The 18194-nt window shown below is 32.2% G+C and overlaps 2 protein-coding genes and 1 non-coding gene across 3 annotated transcripts; all 3 read left to right on the forward strand.

The window, feature by feature from the left end:
• The first annotated feature begins 1235 nt into the window (after positions 1-1235).
• TRNAE-CUC lies at positions 1236-1308 on the forward strand. The gene has a single exon. It is a non-coding gene; the product is annotated as a tRNA-Glu (tRNA).
• A 6197-nt stretch (positions 1309-7505) lies between these two features.
• On the forward strand, positions 7506-11445 carry LOC106756594 (peptidyl-prolyl cis-trans isomerase CYP21-1). The gene is made up of 7 exons (XM_014639079.2): positions 7506-7829; positions 9476-9557; positions 9636-9683; positions 9984-10007; positions 10090-10272; positions 10400-10475; positions 11041-11445. The coding sequence occupies exons 1-7, from the start codon at positions 7704-7706 to the stop codon at positions 11201-11203; spliced, it is 702 nt and encodes a 233-aa protein (XP_014494565.1). The 5' UTR covers positions 7506-7703; the 3' UTR covers positions 11204-11445.
• A 1377-nt stretch (positions 11446-12822) lies between these two features.
• Positions 12823-17881, forward strand: LOC106756479 (CTL-like protein DDB_G0288717). Its single transcript, XM_014638924.2, has 3 exons — positions 12823-14197; positions 14621-14966; positions 17371-17881. The coding sequence occupies exons 1-3, from the start codon at positions 13161-13163 to the stop codon at positions 17629-17631; spliced, it is 1644 nt and encodes a 547-aa protein (XP_014494410.1). The 5' UTR covers positions 12823-13160; the 3' UTR covers positions 17632-17881.
• Positions 17882-18194: the final 313 nt, after the last annotated feature.

Consider the following 18194-nt stretch of genomic DNA (forward strand, 5'->3'; position numbering starts at 1 on the left):
TGAATGATAATCACAAATTAATCAGGTAATAATGATTAAAATGTAATTAAACTATAATTATATTAACAAAGAGTAAAAATCCATAACATATATTATAAATAAAATGTCTAATATGTAATTGATTCATCGGCAGTCGCCAACTTGAGCCAAACTTTTCAATTTTATATGATATTCTATGATCAATTTAACTTGTTAGTAATAAAATACTAAACAGAAACCTTTACTCTATTGCAAATATATTTACTATATTCTTGTGTCGGACACAGTAGAGTGTAAAGTTTATACAACCAATTTCACAAGGTTCATCGTAGTGGCTATATTCGACATTTGACATTAACTTTTTGTTCTGAATCACATGTGAAAGGTACGACCTTGATCAGAGAATAGGTCCAACGTATAAGTATTATTTACGTATATATGTACTGTTTAAGTACTGTACGAGTACATGTATGGAACAGTATAAATTTTAAGATAGATTATCTATATTCTGTTTCATTAATTAATACTCCAGAAATTAATGATTAATCTTAACAAACCCTAGATAAAAAGCAAATATTAATTTTCATGGTTATCAACAATTAAGTGGAAGTAGTATCTGGTAAGAAGTGATGCGGAAATTGGTGGAGATTTTCTTTTTTCATTTTCATGGAAATTAGGGTTTTCATTTTCAAAACTATCAAATGTTAACGGTAAAAGTTTCAACTACGTGCAGCTTCGCATTTATTTACGAAGTCGACTTATTCATTAAAAGACAACATACCAGTGGAGCTTTCATTGGATTAATAAGTTTCTTTTAACCAATAAAATTTATATTTATTAATTTGGAAAATTTTACAAAAAGTCAATTATAAGTTAAACCATTAAAACACGTATAGTTTAGAAATTTTCGTTTAATTAGCAATGAAATAATCCTTCAATTAGGAAATAAAAGTTTTTCAGAGTACAAGCAACGGCTTCTTTTTCTTTCTTCCTTTGTTGACAGAAGTACAAGCAATAATTTCTTTGTAGCGTTGCCTCCCCTAAGATTTTATCATATATGTTACGGATCTTCGTCCTAACCTTTAAAAAATCAATTATGACCTACGTGAGAAAGACAATTTTTCGAGGAAACGTTAACGTAAATCTTTTCCACATATTTCTTGGTCTAAATTTTCTAGATCAGATATTCTTAAATTTTCTCATTTCATTGAATATTACTTATATATTACAATACGTGATCAAAAAATAATATGAAATCCGTTGTAGTCTAGTTGGTTAGGATATTCGGCTCTCACCCGAAAGACCCGGGTTCAAGTCCCGGCAACGGAATTATTTTTAAATTATTAGAATATTGGTGTTCTTTTCCTCAAATTATATTCTCTTTTTAAATTATGTTCTTTAATCCAATAAGTTAAAATATACTATGTATTTTTTTTTTCAGATTTAATACAAACGAATCTAAAACTTTTAATGAGATTCAATAATTTTTCTGACATGTTCATTTTAAAATAAAATGATAATTTTTTAACGTATAAATAAAATCTCTGTCCTAAATTTAAGGATCCAAGTCACACGTATTTATTCTTCATAAGATTCGTAATTGAATCTGGTTTGTTTGTTTGACTTTTGAAAGAGGAGAAATTTATTTTTATACTATTTTTTAAGATATTTGTTATTCTTTTAACTATACTATATATTTTATTTTTTAAAATATTTTTTAATATGAAAAGAAACACGGTATTACACGGAGAAACTGTCGCCACGTGTCACCTCTTTTTAAAATATGTTTTAGCAGATTATATATTATATTATATATAAAAGAGAAGAAAAAGAAAACAGCTGTCTTGTACGGTACGGCTGTGAAGACAGCGCATGTGTTGTGTCGGATTGTGTCCCGCTGATAAAGGCTTAACTGTGGGCCAAAACAATGAACACAAATTCTACTGTTTCATAGTTTGGTTTTTCAAACAGAAGTTAAATTATGTTATTCCTTTATATATTGTAAGGAAAATCTCAAATTTGATGGGTTTTAATTTTATATATTCCTTTATATATTTTTTATGTGTATTTTTTTTAAATTGATATATTAAAGTATTGTATTAATAATATTAAAGATGTATTTAATTTGTGCTTTGTTATCCTTTTAATTTTTTTAATGGTTAAAAATGTAATTTTTGATATAACTTTTGAAAAATTAAAAAAAACATTGCTAACTCGTTTTTTTTAATACTATTGCTAAAGAAACAATATACTTATATCAATTTTTTCAAAATAAAAACTAAAATAAGACACATAACTTGATACTTTTTTATAAAAATAAAAACAAATGACATAATTTTAAAAAAATATATAATTTTTTGTAATTAACGTGATAATAAAACTATTTTTAAAACATTTTTTAAAAAGGCTAATAGTGTAAACACTAGTAATATGTTTGGTATTAATAAGACTGACCCTTTTAAAAGTAAATGAATTAAAGTACGTAAATAAATTTTTGAATGGAGAGTTCATAACGTAAAAAAGTTATTTCAAATTTAATCATTAAAACTCATGTCTACCTAATCCAATTTAATTACTATCATTTTAATAAATTTTGTTAACATACAGTAAGAAAATTTGTTTATGTCTTTAATATTATTTTTCATATTTTTTAGTTAAATTAATAAACTACATAAAGTCATTATCTATTATAAAAGTAATTATTGAAATTACATATACATTTTTATTTTACGAAAAATACAATTTTATTTAATTCATTTATTTAAAATTAACAGAACAAATTATTTTTTCAGAAAATAATCGAATATGAATCAACCTTTAACTTGAATAAGTTATAGTTAATTAGATAATAATCAAATATAAATCAATCTTTAATTTTAATAAGTTGTGGTCAACTTGATAAATTGAATTATTATGAAGGAGACTCTAAACTTAACTTAATTTTATAAAATAAGTTTGTAAAGTAAAAATTACATCTAATTTTATAATATCTAATTTAATTTTATAAAATAAAATTTATAGTCATAGAGAAAAATAATTTTTTATCTAGTGTGAATTTTTCACCATAGATCATTCCTACAATGTTATGATATTAAATTTAAATTAAATGGGGTTCACGAGGTTATACTCAAATTTAATAATTGAAAAAAAAAAAAGAACCTTTGCTCAGCCGTATAGTTTATTATTCTTCACTTTGCTTCTTCACCAATCATTGCCTGCATTTTTCTCATGGCTTTTGATAACTCATAGGATAAGATGTCGTACCTATATGTCATATTCAACACATAATCATCACAAAGCTACAATTTTTTTTTAATAATTGAGTGTGTCCATTGTTCGTACAGTTATTATTATGTTAACCTTCATTGATGAAGATTTAAATTCATTTTTCTATTTCTAATTATATATTTTACATAAGTGGCATTCAATAATATCTCAAATTTTGTGATGGTAAAATCCGAGTAGTGATAAGAGCGAGGAATGATTGTCAAATGGGTGAAAAATGATTGTTGGTGCAAGAGACATGAAGTACGAGAGACATAAATAAAAAACAACTCTTAACAAGTTTTCAGTGAAGGAGACACATAAAAAAATTGAACATATATGTATAAGTATGAGAGTGTATGATTGAAGAATAGCTTAAAAGAATTTTATTTGACTACTCATATCAATAAAAATATATTTATTTTTTAGTATCTGACTCACAAAAACTTCATAATTAAGCATAGAATAATTTATATTATGAAAAAAACTAATTATTTTCATTCCGTAAAAATACGACAACATAAAAATGAAGATAATTTATACGTAAAAAATGAAATTTGATTGAAGATAAGATAAGAATTTGTATGGTTCACAGATGATACATCAGTGGCTTCTCTTATCGACAATCAAACTACAACGTTGAAGATAAGACGAAACTCAGTTCAGTGTTTGTCACGGCAGAAACGAAAAAGAAACGAAAGATGATAAGAGAAAGATGTTTGCTTTACTTGCTTTGTGAGACCTAACCAAAGGAAAAAAATTTAAACAAAAATAATCATTATGTTCATTTTCTCTTCTATACAAATATGGCAAATAATTAATGGATGTCTGAATGACAACACATTGAGTGAGAAAGAGAAAACAAGAACATATGTAATAAATAGTGCATTATGAAGATAAAGACAAAAATGCTGTCTGCATTAATAATACATGAAAGGAAAAAAAAAAAAAAGAGAGACTATGTAAAAATAATTCGAAATAAATGAATAAAATATAATAAAATAATTAAACATTATTTGAAAAGATATCTAGAATCTGCCATTTCAATTAATAGCTCCTTCATGAGTATGGGCAGATTGAAGGTACAAGGAGGGCCCTTCTTAAAGTCCGTGGGTACGAATAACATAAATAATGATATTCTATTTTTAATTATATTTAATATTTATAATATATTTTCTTCGTAATTTTTATAAATTATATAGCTATTTCTTGTAACTATATAATACTTTTGTTATACTAATCGAGTAATCATCTAACATTTGTAAAAATAAATATTTATTAAGAAAATTCAATTTTCTACGTCTTTTTCAACTATTCTTTTTTTAATAAAAAACATGAAACCACTTTTCTTTTTCTTTCGATTTATTGACAAACAATCTTCTTTCGTGTGCAACTCTTATATCTATGTATGATTTTCATGGAAAATTATAAACATGTTTGAAAGTATTTAATTTTATTTTCATATCCTCATTTTAATTTTGAATTGGTATATATCCATTTTCAATGGCCCAAAAGAAAAAAAGACTGTGAACATCCACACTGCCTATACTGCCTCTTTATCAGTTTGATTTTACATAAATTTTGCCACGTACAAAAAATTACTATACACGAAACTGACTATATTTTCATATTTAGAGATGAAAAAAATATATGTACGATTTGTGAATAAAATTTATAGTAAATAATTAATATTTGTGATTATTTATTATTTGCACACAGTAGAGAAAGAGTATTTTAATATTAATTTATAAACGGATTAAGTGTGGTATTATACTATTTTTATATTATTGGTAAAAAAATAAGAATAAAAATTTAATTTATATTTTATTACGTTAAATTTAATTAGAATTAAAATTAAATTATATTTTATTATATTAAAATTATATTTTAATTTATTATATTTTATATTTTGTTTTTGTTATTTTATTAAGATTTCGTGTTTAAAAATTGTTGGAAGTCCTACATTAACTAAAAATAAGGTCAAATTATAATATATAAGTGAGATGCAAACTTCATCTTACAAACCGGTTTTGTGGGGTTGAGTTAGGCTTAAAGTCCACTTTTAATATGGTATCAGAGTCATCTTTAAAGCCTATCCTAGCGAGTTCCAAGTGGGCATTCTATTCTTCTATTCCACCCGCTATCGGGTCGCTATTGAACCACCCAATTTCTACTATCACGCACGAGATGTCTATACCTCGGTGTAAAGGGGGTGTGTTGCTGGTTTTGTCAGGTTGAGTTAGGCCTAAAAACTCACTTCTAATAAAAATTCTAAAATATATTTTTTCCTTAATACTTATTTTGGTTAATTTTGTTCAAAATGCTCATTAATTTTCTTTGGCGTTTAAAGTGATTTCAATTTTTGTTCATTTTGATCATTTTTCTCTAACAACATCTAAATAGTTAAGACATAGTGTTCAGATCAACCATTATTGAATGAGGTGTAAGTCTTTTGACATATGTGACAAGTGTCCAATGAGAAACTGCCACGTGGCAGTTTCATCTCTCACTCAAAATTAGGATTTTACTTAGGTGGAGGTTGTTGTTTGAAGATGTTGGAGGCGCGAGAGGTCATGGTAGATGCTTTGTTTGGATTCTCTTCTATTGTGGTGGCTCTCTACGATTTGGGTTATGGTTCATAATTTGAAAATTTTTAGTTTGGTGATGTACATGGATACTGTAGACAGGTTTCCTCGCAGTTTGGGAAGGAAGATGTGTGGTGGTATGAACTAATATCGTGATTTGGGATTGTAGGTTCGAGATGTGATTTACGATTTTGAGTGGTTGCGATTTTGTGTTTTTGATTTCTTTTTTGATTTGAGGCTTTCTAATTTGCATGTTCAAATAGGTGATGGTGGCTTACAACATTATTGGAGGTTTATTACGGTGGCTATGTTTTTAGTGAGTGTAGTGATTCACGATGGTTAATGGAATGACATTGTGATTTATGCTACATGTTGCTCGCGAGGTAGTGATTGTGGCTCGCGATGGTATTCACATTGAGGATGAAAGAGATGCAGGTGGTTGTTGTGGTGGTCAAACAATGATGGCTTGCAGCGCTGCCCCGATATGTTTCATTGTTGGTGGGTGGAAACATGATTCTAGGTGGTGTTGTGGTTCATGATGTTTGATGAAGAAGAACAGGCTCATGATGCCTATTGCGATTTGGTCTTTGGTGACATGATGAACAACACTGGCTCGCGGTGAGTCTGTGTGGTTATGTGGTGGTTTACGAAAATGGAAGGTGTAAGGATGGTAAATCGCCAGAGAAAACCATGGTGATCTGGTGGTGGATAGGGTTTTGGATGGTGAGAGGTTGAAGACAATAAGGTGGATAGAGACAATGGACACTCATGTCAGAATAGATATGGGCACATCATTCATTAATGACTTGTGTCATTAATGATTTATTAACAAAAGTTACAAAAATTGAGACCAACTTTGAACATAAAAAAAAAAATTGATGATCACTTTAAATAAAAATGACAAAAATAAGATTTAAAATAAATATTAAACCGTAACTTTCAACATATTTTAAGACAGAGATTCTTGTGTTTTAAAATACTTGTAAATATATTTTAAATAAGTATCGATAAATAATAAAACGAATAACAAATATTTTTTTTTTTTATAAATTAAATTATAGACTAATACTATCAATATTCGTCTCTGTCAATTATCATCACTACTCGCTATTAAAAGTAAATTAGATTGAAGTTAATGAATATGTATTTAATAAATAAGTTTTTAATGTATTAAAAGAGTCATGCTTAATTAATAATAACAAATTAACCACTTTATTTTTATTAAATAACTATTTTTGTTCTTATTAAAATTGGTGGAAATATTTTCACGATAGATTAAAAAACTTTCAAGATGCAAGTTATTTATTTCCTCATTGTTGAAAAAAAAATAAAGGAAATATTTACCTAACTCTTCTACTCTTAATTCAGTAATTTTATTTTTTTGTTTGTGCGTGGTTACATAAACATTATTATTAAATGAATATTAAAATATTACCACTTATTTAAATATTTGGGAACCACGAGCTCCTCATAATTAAAATAGAACAGTGATATCTGAAAATTATAAAATTCCATTTAATAATACAAAATAATAATACATGAAATATATTTATTTTAGTTTTGATTAAAATTCTAACATACCTTATTCTATTATAATACTGGGTAGAGTCATTTTTAAGGCTGTAAAAGTATTATTTTAAAAAAGAAATTAAATAATTAATAAACATATTTTTGTACTAGGTTCGCGTTGCGCACCGCCCTCTCTTGCGAGCTTGAATCATCTTCACCTTCAGCTACAGCTACTTTCGGTTTTTCCAACGTTTCGTTTGCACTTCGAGGTCTGAGACAAACCCAATATGCCATCTGCCATGGAGGATAAGAAAGCTTCAATTTTGCTTTGATTGGGCATAAGTGAGCAAAGAGGGTATTGAAGCAATGCCTAAAGCTATCGCGTTTCTCGTTCACCCACGACTTCTCCTTCTCTTCCTTGTTCTCTCAATTTTCCTCATTTTCACATATACTGGTTCTACCGCTACTTATGGTTCTACTACTCCAAAACTNGTGCGCAATTTAACTCNTTATCCCTATGNTGTTGTTATTTGGATCTGTTTTTGGCAATTGGGCAGGGTTTCTGGCATAATGATGGTATTAGTGTGAGTTTGAAGGTGTTTGGTACTTTTTGTTTTTAGTTTCTTTGCACTGATCTGAACATTCCATTCCAATCGTTTGAATCTATACTTCCAACTCTACTTTCTTTTTTTCTGATAGAATGAAAATAAAAAGCTCGTTTTTGTCTTTTTAATTTTGCTAACATTATCTCCAATGTCCCACTGAGGAAGTGCGCCTCTTAAACAAAACTCTTCAATGTAATATAATGGTATTGCTCATTTTAATTTTCCATTTTGACTATTCTTATTCTTGTTGGCTTCTTCTATACAATTTGATTGGTGCTCGATTCTGTGGATTGTGCCGGAGCTGTGTTGCATGCATATGTAGTGTGATCTGTTCCTTCTTCATTTTTCGAGTAAAAGTTGGTTAAGGATCTTTTTGGATGGGTTAGTGTGTGCAGTACTACCAGGTGTATGAACCAGGGTAAAGTATTTCAACTTCCATCCACCGACTAGAAAAATTAAGTTGCTTCATGAGCAAAATGGGGTTTAGCTGCGAAGTTGCATCAAGGGAGGCACATACAAATATTAGCTAGTTTGGTTTTAGAAAGAACAAGATAATGGGCATTCAAATGGATTGTCCAGACACGGAGGGTGTTATTCCACATGATTCCTTTAATTATTAGTGAAAGGGATCTATACTGTAGGTCCAAATCACGAGATGCCTTTAGTGCTCATAGAAGGCTGTGATCAGTAGAAATATGATAGAAATTGATGAAGACAGGGTACTAGGTTAGGATAGCATATGGGTGGAAAAATGTGTCAGAAATAGGAAGAGGACGGTATTTTGTTGAAAAAAGCAATAGGAAAGAATTTTGTTGTCCCAGGACAAGCAATACTGCCTGAGTTATAACTTTATCCTTTGATTTCAGTTTGAGTTTTCGGCTGAAATCAAACCATCATGTCTGTGTTCAAACTTCCTCGTTCGCAGCTTATAATGGACAATCCCTGCTTTTGGTGTGTTATTCGATTTATATTTGAACAATTTCAGTTCAGGCTTGTGTCTTTAAAACTGGAACTTGGTTCTTTATTTGTGGTGGTAGCTCTCTATTTGGTATGGGTTCATTGGTTAAAGTTGTATCTCGAGTCACATTCTGAGTATATGAGGCTTTTTTATCCACTTTAACATGTGTGGACCTGTGTTGAGAGCATTATTTATTAACACTAAATATCCATGAACATTAACCTATGACTCATTTATTAATGAGAATAATGTCAAAAACCATCTCATTAGAGTAAATCCTAAATACGTTCTAATGTAAGAACAGTATCTATAAATATTTTCATTCAAAACAGTGATTTATATTTATTATAGAGCAGTAGATTAGGTGTCTATTAATTTGTATGAATGCATGTTACTGCTTTAGTCTTTGAATAAGATCATTGTATCAAATTTTTATACTCATATTTCAAGGTTATTTTCTTTTTCTCATATTCTTTCTCTGTAAAACCTTGTAATTTCAACATAAGGTCATCTGTAAATTTTTCCAACTTATGATTTCCATCTTAACTGATAAACTTTTCCCTTTTCTAATGTAGGTTGTTGAGGAGAAAATAGAGCAGGTTCCTGAAATTACACACAGAGTGTTCTTGGACATTGATATTGACAAACAGCGTTTAGGTTGTCTAGCAATATTTCTAGAAATTTTACCCAATGCAATCATTTGAATCAATTTGACTCACAAAATAGCTCCTGCAGGTAGGATAGTGATTGGATTATATGGCCAAGTTGTACCGAAAACTGTGGGTATGTCAATGTCCTTCTATTTCAAGTTCTCCTTTCTGAAGCTTAATTGTTTAAAGAATATGAATTTTCATTCTTCCTAAACCAAGCGTTAGCTTCTTTGGTAAAAATGTAATGTTTGTGGATAGTCATTTTCTTTCACACTTTTGTACAGGGTGTGTAGACCTCAGTTATTTCTGTACACTCAAACTTAAATGTGCCTGATGAAGCTTTCTTGTTGGATATATAGCTATTTACATGTTGTAATGTTTACTCATACTTTACAGAAGTGCAATTTCTAATGACCGAATTTTCTTTCTGCAGAAAATTTTAGAGCTTTGTGTACAGGTAGCTGTTGTCTCTTCATCTTGTTTATTAATTTAATCCCGACCGGTTCTTGCACTGATTAGGAGCGTTCCATGTTGTGTAGGGCAGAAAGGAAAGAGTGAAAATGGCTTAAAGCTTCATTACAAAGGAACACCATTTCATCGGATAGTATCTGGTTTTGTGATTCAGGGCGGAGACATTGTTCATCATGATGGTAAAGGGTCTGAATCTATTTATGGTGGCACCTTTCCTGATGAGAATTTCAAGATTAAACATTCTCATGCTGGTGTGTAAAAAATTGCTTGGTTGCAAGCATTTCATTTTATTATAAATATTTTAGAACTTAATGTTTTTCTGTCATTTCTGAGATATGTTTGACTTGTTTATATGAAATCATACTCCCATGATTTCAGGCGTTGTCTCTATGGCAAATTCAGGACCTGATTCCAATGGCTCACAGTTTTTCATTACAACGGTGAAGGCCAGTTGGTAAGTTATTTTTGTCCTGACAGTGCATGGTTTGGACAATTTCTAGACTGTGGGGAACTGAGGCAGTTGGATTAAGTTCTAATAGGTTAAGCGCAGTCTGGTTTGCAGACACACCTAAAAGATTAGTCTATTAAGAAGGAGAGTCTCAAGACTTAAAGTTGTTCATTCTACTTAATGCGAGATTCATGGCATTGTCACCCTTTTAAGGGGTCAGTTCACGACGACTTTCACACTACCAACACTTATTCATATATCAATATTTGGTTTGCACCTTAATCCAGGTCATAAATGACTATCTATAGCTCAACTCTTATGGAAACACTAATTGTAAGGATTTAAGCACAACAGCAGAGCCTAATCCAAAATACTAGTCCATTTGGTGGGAGAACCATAAAGCCTAAGTAGCGGATCAGTTACTTCATTTTGCTTAATGTGTGACTCCAACAAATATACTCTAACTTTGAATCTGTTATTATAACGGGAAAATACATGCTCATTGGGTCATTATCACTGGTTAATACATCTTAGTTATGTTATGAAGTCAACTTATATGTAAACATTGCAGGTTGGATGGAGAGCATGTTGTATTTGGCAAGGTTGTACAAGGCATGGATATTGTGTATGCAATTGAAGGGGGAGCTGGAACCTACAGTGGAAAACCCAGAAAGAAGGTAGTGATAGCAGACTCTGGGGAGATACCCAAGAGCCACTGGGATGATGAAAGTTGAACTTCCTCATACTTCGATTATGGTATTGTAAAACTATTATTTGGCTTCATTCAGGGTCTAAACCATGCTTTACAAAGTATAGTTCAAACATGCCAACTTGACTTGAAAGAGAAGTGGTAGATTGTTACTGTTAAAAATGTACTAAAATCCAGTTTCTTTTATATGTAACGATCTTAGCAACATACTATAATTGGCATTCTTTTAGTCCGTTTTATGTTTGTCTGTTTATTATAATTTTCAAAGGCCATTCTTGTGTATTTATATTTAACAATTCATATTAACAGAGCCGTCTGCTGTAGAACAAGGGAAAGAGTTATTTTATCAATATATATATATATATATATATATATATTGCCACAAGTTTTATATCTATCACATAGCTGATTTCATTCCATCCTTCTATTTCTCTTTTATTGTAAAAGAAAATGTACGAAAGTAACAAACAATTATAAGTTATCTATTTCTGTTAATTTTCACTAGATGCCAATGTTTGCTCTTAACATTCTATTTAAAATTGGGCAAAAGTTTTCAGAAGTATGATATAATTTGGAAGTTTATTTAATGCTATATGTCATGATGAAAAATACCTACATCTAAATAAATGAATAAACTTAAACCTACATATAAGTTGATGCTTCTGAAGATGATAAATGTATTACACATAATCTAAAAAAAATATTAAATATAACAAAAAATTAAAATGACGACTATTTTTTATTTATAGAAATAAATAAACAAATTCATTAAATCTTAGGCTTTTTAAGTTTTTCAAAACTCAACATTTGTAATTACATAAAATTTAAGATAATAACCTAACTTATACATTAAATCAATTTAGATTGACATAAATTACAAAATGTAACAGGGAACTAGCAGTACTAGATAACAAACAACTTGAGGTCTAAAACCTCTGTTGAAATTTATGGAGGAAGATTAAGCCGTTGAGTAGAATCAGATCACATGTAATTTTAGAGTTGAAAGCAATGCAATTCAAGGCAACAAATGATTTGTATAATTTGATGAAATATTTTTAATGAGTATTCCTGATATAAATATTTCTCTTAGATAGATATACTATAATAACTATAATCATAAATGAAAACACTTTTTCAATATTGATGCGAGAGAAAAAATGGGATTTTAGTTTTGCAAGGGCTGTTTACCGTATGAAGCTGAACAGAATCGAAGTAAAAAGGCATAAGGGCATGGAGTCTGAAAACATGGAGTTGTTTGAACAGAGTACGCTGTGTCTCTGAATCGAAGCTACTTTTGTCGTAATGCAAAACACAACACAACGATCAACCATGTGCTGCACGTGATCCATCGTTTGATTTGCTGTCTCATTTTCTACTGGGGTATGCATCTCCTTCCCATAATAATAAAATAAAATCAGTGTTCTTTCACAATAACTAACATTCAGCATCTCAATAAACGTATATGAGAATATCCTCACAATCAATTAATACTATTCCAACAGCAAACACTTGTATAATCTAATTATAATAGCAATGATGTAAGGAACATTTCACTTCAACCACTTGCAAGAAAAGAAAACATAAAACATGATATTTTAATTTATTGTGTGTGCTAAAAATTCGATTAAAATCCAGTTAGATTAATACAAAATTCAAAACTTTATTGCACTCTGTTTTCCCATCAGATCCACCAGCCTTTCCCAAATTACAAAACAAAATCTGCCGTATATCATTCGTGAGAAGAATTTTACACTTCACACAAAATTTCTTTTGGTGTATTTGGATTGAACATAAGAAATTAACAATCTACACATAGAAATTATGAGTTGAAAGAGTCCTGTTCTAAGAGTGCCACCAAACAGCTCAGAATTGAGTCCAAAAAAACAGAACATCACCTTAGCTAGCCACCATTCAAACGTGAGACTCTCACTCTGTTTTTGTGTTCTCTGTTCCGTTTGTGTGTGTTGTTGGGGTGCATTATCATGATGGGTGGCAGCGAGGATCCGAACAACAAAGGCGATTCTCCATTCGAATCCTCGGCATCGCAACCCTTTCTGTCGAAACCCTCGTACCCTTCTTCGGCATCTTCGGCGGTGGAAGAAGAATCGGAGTCAAACCAGCAATACCTTCACATCACTTACAATTCGGGTCCTCGCTCCTTCAAGGACCTCCCTTTCCTCATCCTCTTCCTTCTCTTCGTCATCTCCACCTTCGCCTTCGGCATCTTCGCCGTCTTCCACCGGAACACCGACTACCTCTCTCTCTCATCTTTCTCCTACGACGCCACCTCCTCCTCCTGCGTCCTAAATCCTTCTTCCTCTTCTTCCTCCCTTTCCTCGTGGCTTTCCCTCGATTCTTCCTCGCACTTGGTCAAGGGTCTCATATGGACCCTCGTCATCACCTTCGTTCTTAGCATCCCCTTGTGCTGGGCTTTGCTTCTCTTACTCAAGCATTACACCAAACAAATTGTCTACGCTGCGATTCCCTTCTTCATCGCCATCCCTATTTTCCTCAACGTCTATTGGTTCGTCGCATGCACCCTCCGCTCGTCTTGCAGCACCGCCTTCCCCCTCGCTTATCGGGTTGTCGTGATGGTCTTCGTCTTCTTGGTGATTGGGGCCGTCGTGTGGATCTTGGTCGTGAATTGGCATCGCGTGGAGCTCACTATCAGCATAATCGGGGTCGCTTCCCACGCACTTTCCAGGAATTTGAACTTGTTCGGGGTGCTGCCTTGTTTGATCGTCGGGCTTCTCGCGTATTACGTGCCAATAGTGGTTTTCATGGTGTTTTCGAGGTTTAATGGGAAGATTGCGGTGAAGAATTTGACGAGCGGATATGCTTGTGTGTGGAAGGAAGATTCATGGGTTCCTGCTTATTTTGCTTTGGCTATTCTCACCATGTTGTGGTCTGCGGCAGTTACGGTTGAAGCTCAAGTTTATGTCATCAGTGGCACCATAGCTAATTGGTATTTCTCTAAGGATCATGAAACTCCTAAGCGGAGTATTCGAACTTCTCTCAGGTCAACATTGTTGTTGTTTCCTTACATTTGTTCGCTTATATCATGCTTCATTTGGACTCCACTGTTAGATTGGTTAGTTTGGATTAAATTGCGTGCTTTGATTTGCTTACAGTACATCTTTTGTTTATATATAAATTTTCACTTCATAAATTCTTACTCCGGAAGCCTAGTGTTGAAGTGCTTGGTTTGAAATGTTTTCTTTGATTCCATTTTCAGTAATTCTTTAGCTCTTACTGGTTGCTTTGAAAATTTCTTAGTTCAAGATTGCTCTTACCTGTTGTGTGTCTTTGAGCTTCTGAATATATATTATCGCGGTTCCCTCTGGTGTACTGCTTGATTGGCTGATAACGACGTGTTCAATTGTGTTGAATGGTTGGTTGCTTTTCATTCAGGAAGACATTAACTGTGGAATTTGGTTTGCAGAAATGCTTTTGGTCCTTCTTCTGGCACCATATGTTTGTCGGGGTTGCTTATCTTTGTTGTTCGAATGGTGCGTTCTGCGGTTGACAGTGCAAGACAAGAGGATATTCCCGGGATAGTGAACCTTGTTCTGCGGTGCTGTGTAAACGCCTTACTGACAGCAGTTGACTTTCTCAACAAGTTCACCGTAAACTTTGCTGCAATAACTGGTGAAGCCTACTGCTCTTCTGCAAGGATGACATATGAACTACTGAGACGCAATCTTCTCTCTGCTGTTTTCGTGGAGACAATCTCATCTCGTATTCTGGCGGGAATCGTTTTTGTCTTTTCTGCAACATACACAATAGTGGTACGTGATGCTAATATGAAATTTGTATTACAAATGTGCTGTGATCTGTATGTTCTTACCATGGAATAATCTCTATAGTAACGAAAGTTAGGTTTTGGTATAAAAATATTATGAAATTGAAACTTTCTATCATGCCAATAGTAGATAGTTAGTAGAGTTAGTGCTCATACAAAGACTGTGATAAGTGNTAATTACTACCATGTAAACTATTTTAGCTAGTAATTCATTAAGATGGAAATAATTGAAGACAAAGAATTCTTGCAAGTGTTTAGAAAAATGAAAGAAACAGGGTAAAAAAACCCATTCTATTCATCCTACAAATTTGAGTTCAATCCGTGCAAGCCAATTGATGAATTATAGTTTGAACTTACGACATTAGATTAAGCTCAGTTCCTTGACGCAAGACCATGACTCAAATTAATATTTATAATTCTCTAANAATGTCTAACTTGATTAGGACTCAAAATCCCGTTCTTTTCATACTACAAATTTGAGTTCAATTCATGCAAGCCATATGATGAAATTATGGTTTGAACCTACGAAATTAATTTAAGCTCAGTTCCTTGACTCAAGGCCATGACCCAAAGTTAATATTTATAATTCCCTAGACAGTGAATAACCTGATTAGGACTTAAGCACAAGAGAAGAGTCTAATCAAAGAAACTAGTCTATAAGATGGGAGAGTCTCAAGATTTTAAGTACTGTATCAAGTAGTTTATTTTACTCAATATGGNACTACATGAAATTTCACAAATCCTAATTCCTAGACTCGCCCATACATTTGGCAAACAATTTCAGTTCTAGTCTATGCCCAATGTTCCAGTTGCCACAACCTACGATCAATTACTAATACCCAAGAACTAAAGAAAACAATAAAAGTAACAAGAAAGATGCTCAAATTCGCGGAATAAACTTGTATAAACAGTTTCGGATAACATAAAGATTCAATTTAAGTTCATCAACCTTATTTAGCCTAGAGCGGGTTACACAAGGAAAAAAAAGTAGAAAACAAGACTATGGAAAAGGGTAGAATGAATGTATTTGTGCTCCTGGATCCCTTCTCAAGAACTCTAGATCTTGAATAATGTTTTGGAAGTCTTTGGGATCTTATTACCTCTGTACCCTCAGGTAAAATCTAACCCATTGAGTTGGATCATACCAACCCCTGTGGTATACACTCTTCCCTTATCAACTTGAAACTGAGAAGCTGTCTACCTTCTGGTATAAAACACGTACCAACCCATGTTGTATATCATCCTCATCGGCTCGAGACTGAGGACTGTATCCTCGTTGGAATTAGGCTAACCTGTAGGAACCTGAGCTTTTACAAAACTACCACACTCAGGAACACAATGCCACTCAAAGTGAATTGCTGACATATTGGAACAAATCTTTGATAAATTGAACCACCTTGATCATGACTGCTTTGAGAACCAAACACTATATGCGTACGCATCTCACTAACTAAAAGAAATGCTAAATGATAACTACTCATGTGTTTATGATTACAAAAGAATTCTCAGAAAATGAAAACTTATTCTGAATGCTCCAGTTAAGATCCCCTAGACTTTGACGAGAGCAACCTCATATGCCTTCTTTTGGTCTAAAGATTCAAAATGCGCGTGCAATCTTGAGTGCCCAGTGGTGGCACCGACTGGAATCTCTTGAGCCTGACCCTGGGTGCTGTCGTTTTAGCGATGGGCACTCCATAATAGTTTATTTCTGTGATTTCATCAATTGATGCTATAGAGAGCACCTAATGCCGACTTTGTTGACCTTCTACTCCCAATGCTGAATCGCTGATGATCTGGTGTTCAACTATAGGTTATCTTTATATTTAAAAAAAAAGAATATAAAAGTCATTAAAATAACGCTAATACCTTCTACAAATATAAAATACTAAAATTTCAAATAAAGTGTCAAAATATAGATATGCGAAGCTAATTTCCCTAATAAGACTGAGGACTACAAGTAGCTATAAATCTCCATTGATTGTAGATTTATGATATAGCTCTCTTATAGTTGTGACACCTGTTTTGATAACTTGCATGTTACAACAGTTTGTCCATTAACATCTTTCATTTTTACGAGGTGGCCATAAATTGATGTCAATTTTACTTCATTTCTGGGAATTGTTTTTGAGGTTAAAAGGAGGTTGGGGGAGGATACAAGCCAGTTGATTGAACCTTCATTTTCTTATAAAACTCCAGGCTCCGGGAAAATGATGTCCTAAAAATTAATATGAACCGTTCTTTTCCGGTTTTGAGATAAAAAGCTCGTCAGTTATTTAATGGATGTGGTTATTCTCTCGATGTAATGCATTGTTAGTAGTTTGTTTTACGGTTTTATCATTATTTTATGTTTCTCATATGAATCTTTGTCTTGATTGTTAATGTATAACCAGGCCTGTGTTATCTTAAAAGCTGGTACCAATCTTGGGACTGATTCTTATTTTGTGGCTGCAATGGCATGGGTGCTACTGATAGTAGTGTTGGGTTACCTGGTGCATGTGCTAGACAATGTAATCGACACAATTTACATCTGCTATGCGATAGACCGTGATAGAGGAGAGGTTTGTAAACAAGACGTCCATGAGGTTTACGTTCACCTACCCATTAGTAGAAGTCTCAGACAATCTGTTACCCCAAGGACTCTAGGTGTGTAAATAGTTAATAAGATTCAAATGTTTTTTATTCTTGGGATTGCTATTCTATGGACAGTGTGGAGTTAGAAGTATCTGTGGCTTGTCAGCCTATTGTGCATCCTCCTGAATGCTTCTATTGATTTTTGTTTTTATTTTTTTCTAATTTAGTTAATCTGAAACTTGACTTCAGTTTTGTGTAACCTGAATCATGTATATTTTATTTTTGGGAAAGAGATACTCACACTGTTAATCAGAAAGATTTTTCGGAGAACTAGGCAAAATTTGTATTGCTTTTGTGGCGCATTCCCTCTCATTTGTTTGGTTCATTGATTTGCTTTTGATCCCCTTTAGGCCTTTGTATAACTATAAAAGCTACAATTCTACAATTTCAAGTATTTATCTGTTACTTCTTCCTTTCGAAGATGTACTTGTTTTCTTTAGACATGTAAAAGTGCTCTGTTGTGCCCTGTGCATTGAAATGATTCTGTTTTTTTTTTCATCTCTTTAGAGATTTGAAATGATTTGGACATTTCCTTTCAGAGTTTGTGGATAGATAACTCAAGGTTTATTTAGATAAATTATAG

This window comes from Vigna radiata, chromosome 2 (assembly GCF_000741045.1).
Source record: "Vigna radiata var. radiata cultivar VC1973A chromosome 2, Vradiata_ver6, whole genome shotgun sequence".
Taxonomy (NCBI): domain Eukaryota; kingdom Viridiplantae; phylum Streptophyta; class Magnoliopsida; order Fabales; family Fabaceae; genus Vigna; species Vigna radiata.

Bases quoted from the DNA above. Each gene is read 5' to 3' on its own strand.
- LOC106756479 (XM_014638924.2), top strand. From the start codon at position 13,161: ATGATGGGTGGCAGCGAGGATCCGAACAACAAAGGCGATTCTCCATTC. The intron at 14,198-14,620 runs GTCAACATTGTT...TTTGGTTTGCAG, and splicing joins AGTATTCGAACTTCTCTCAG to AAATGCTTTTGGTCCTTCTT. The intron at 14,967-17,370 runs GTACGTGATGCT...ATGTATAACCAG, and splicing joins CTGCAACATACACAATAGTG to GCCTGTGTTATCTTAAAAGC.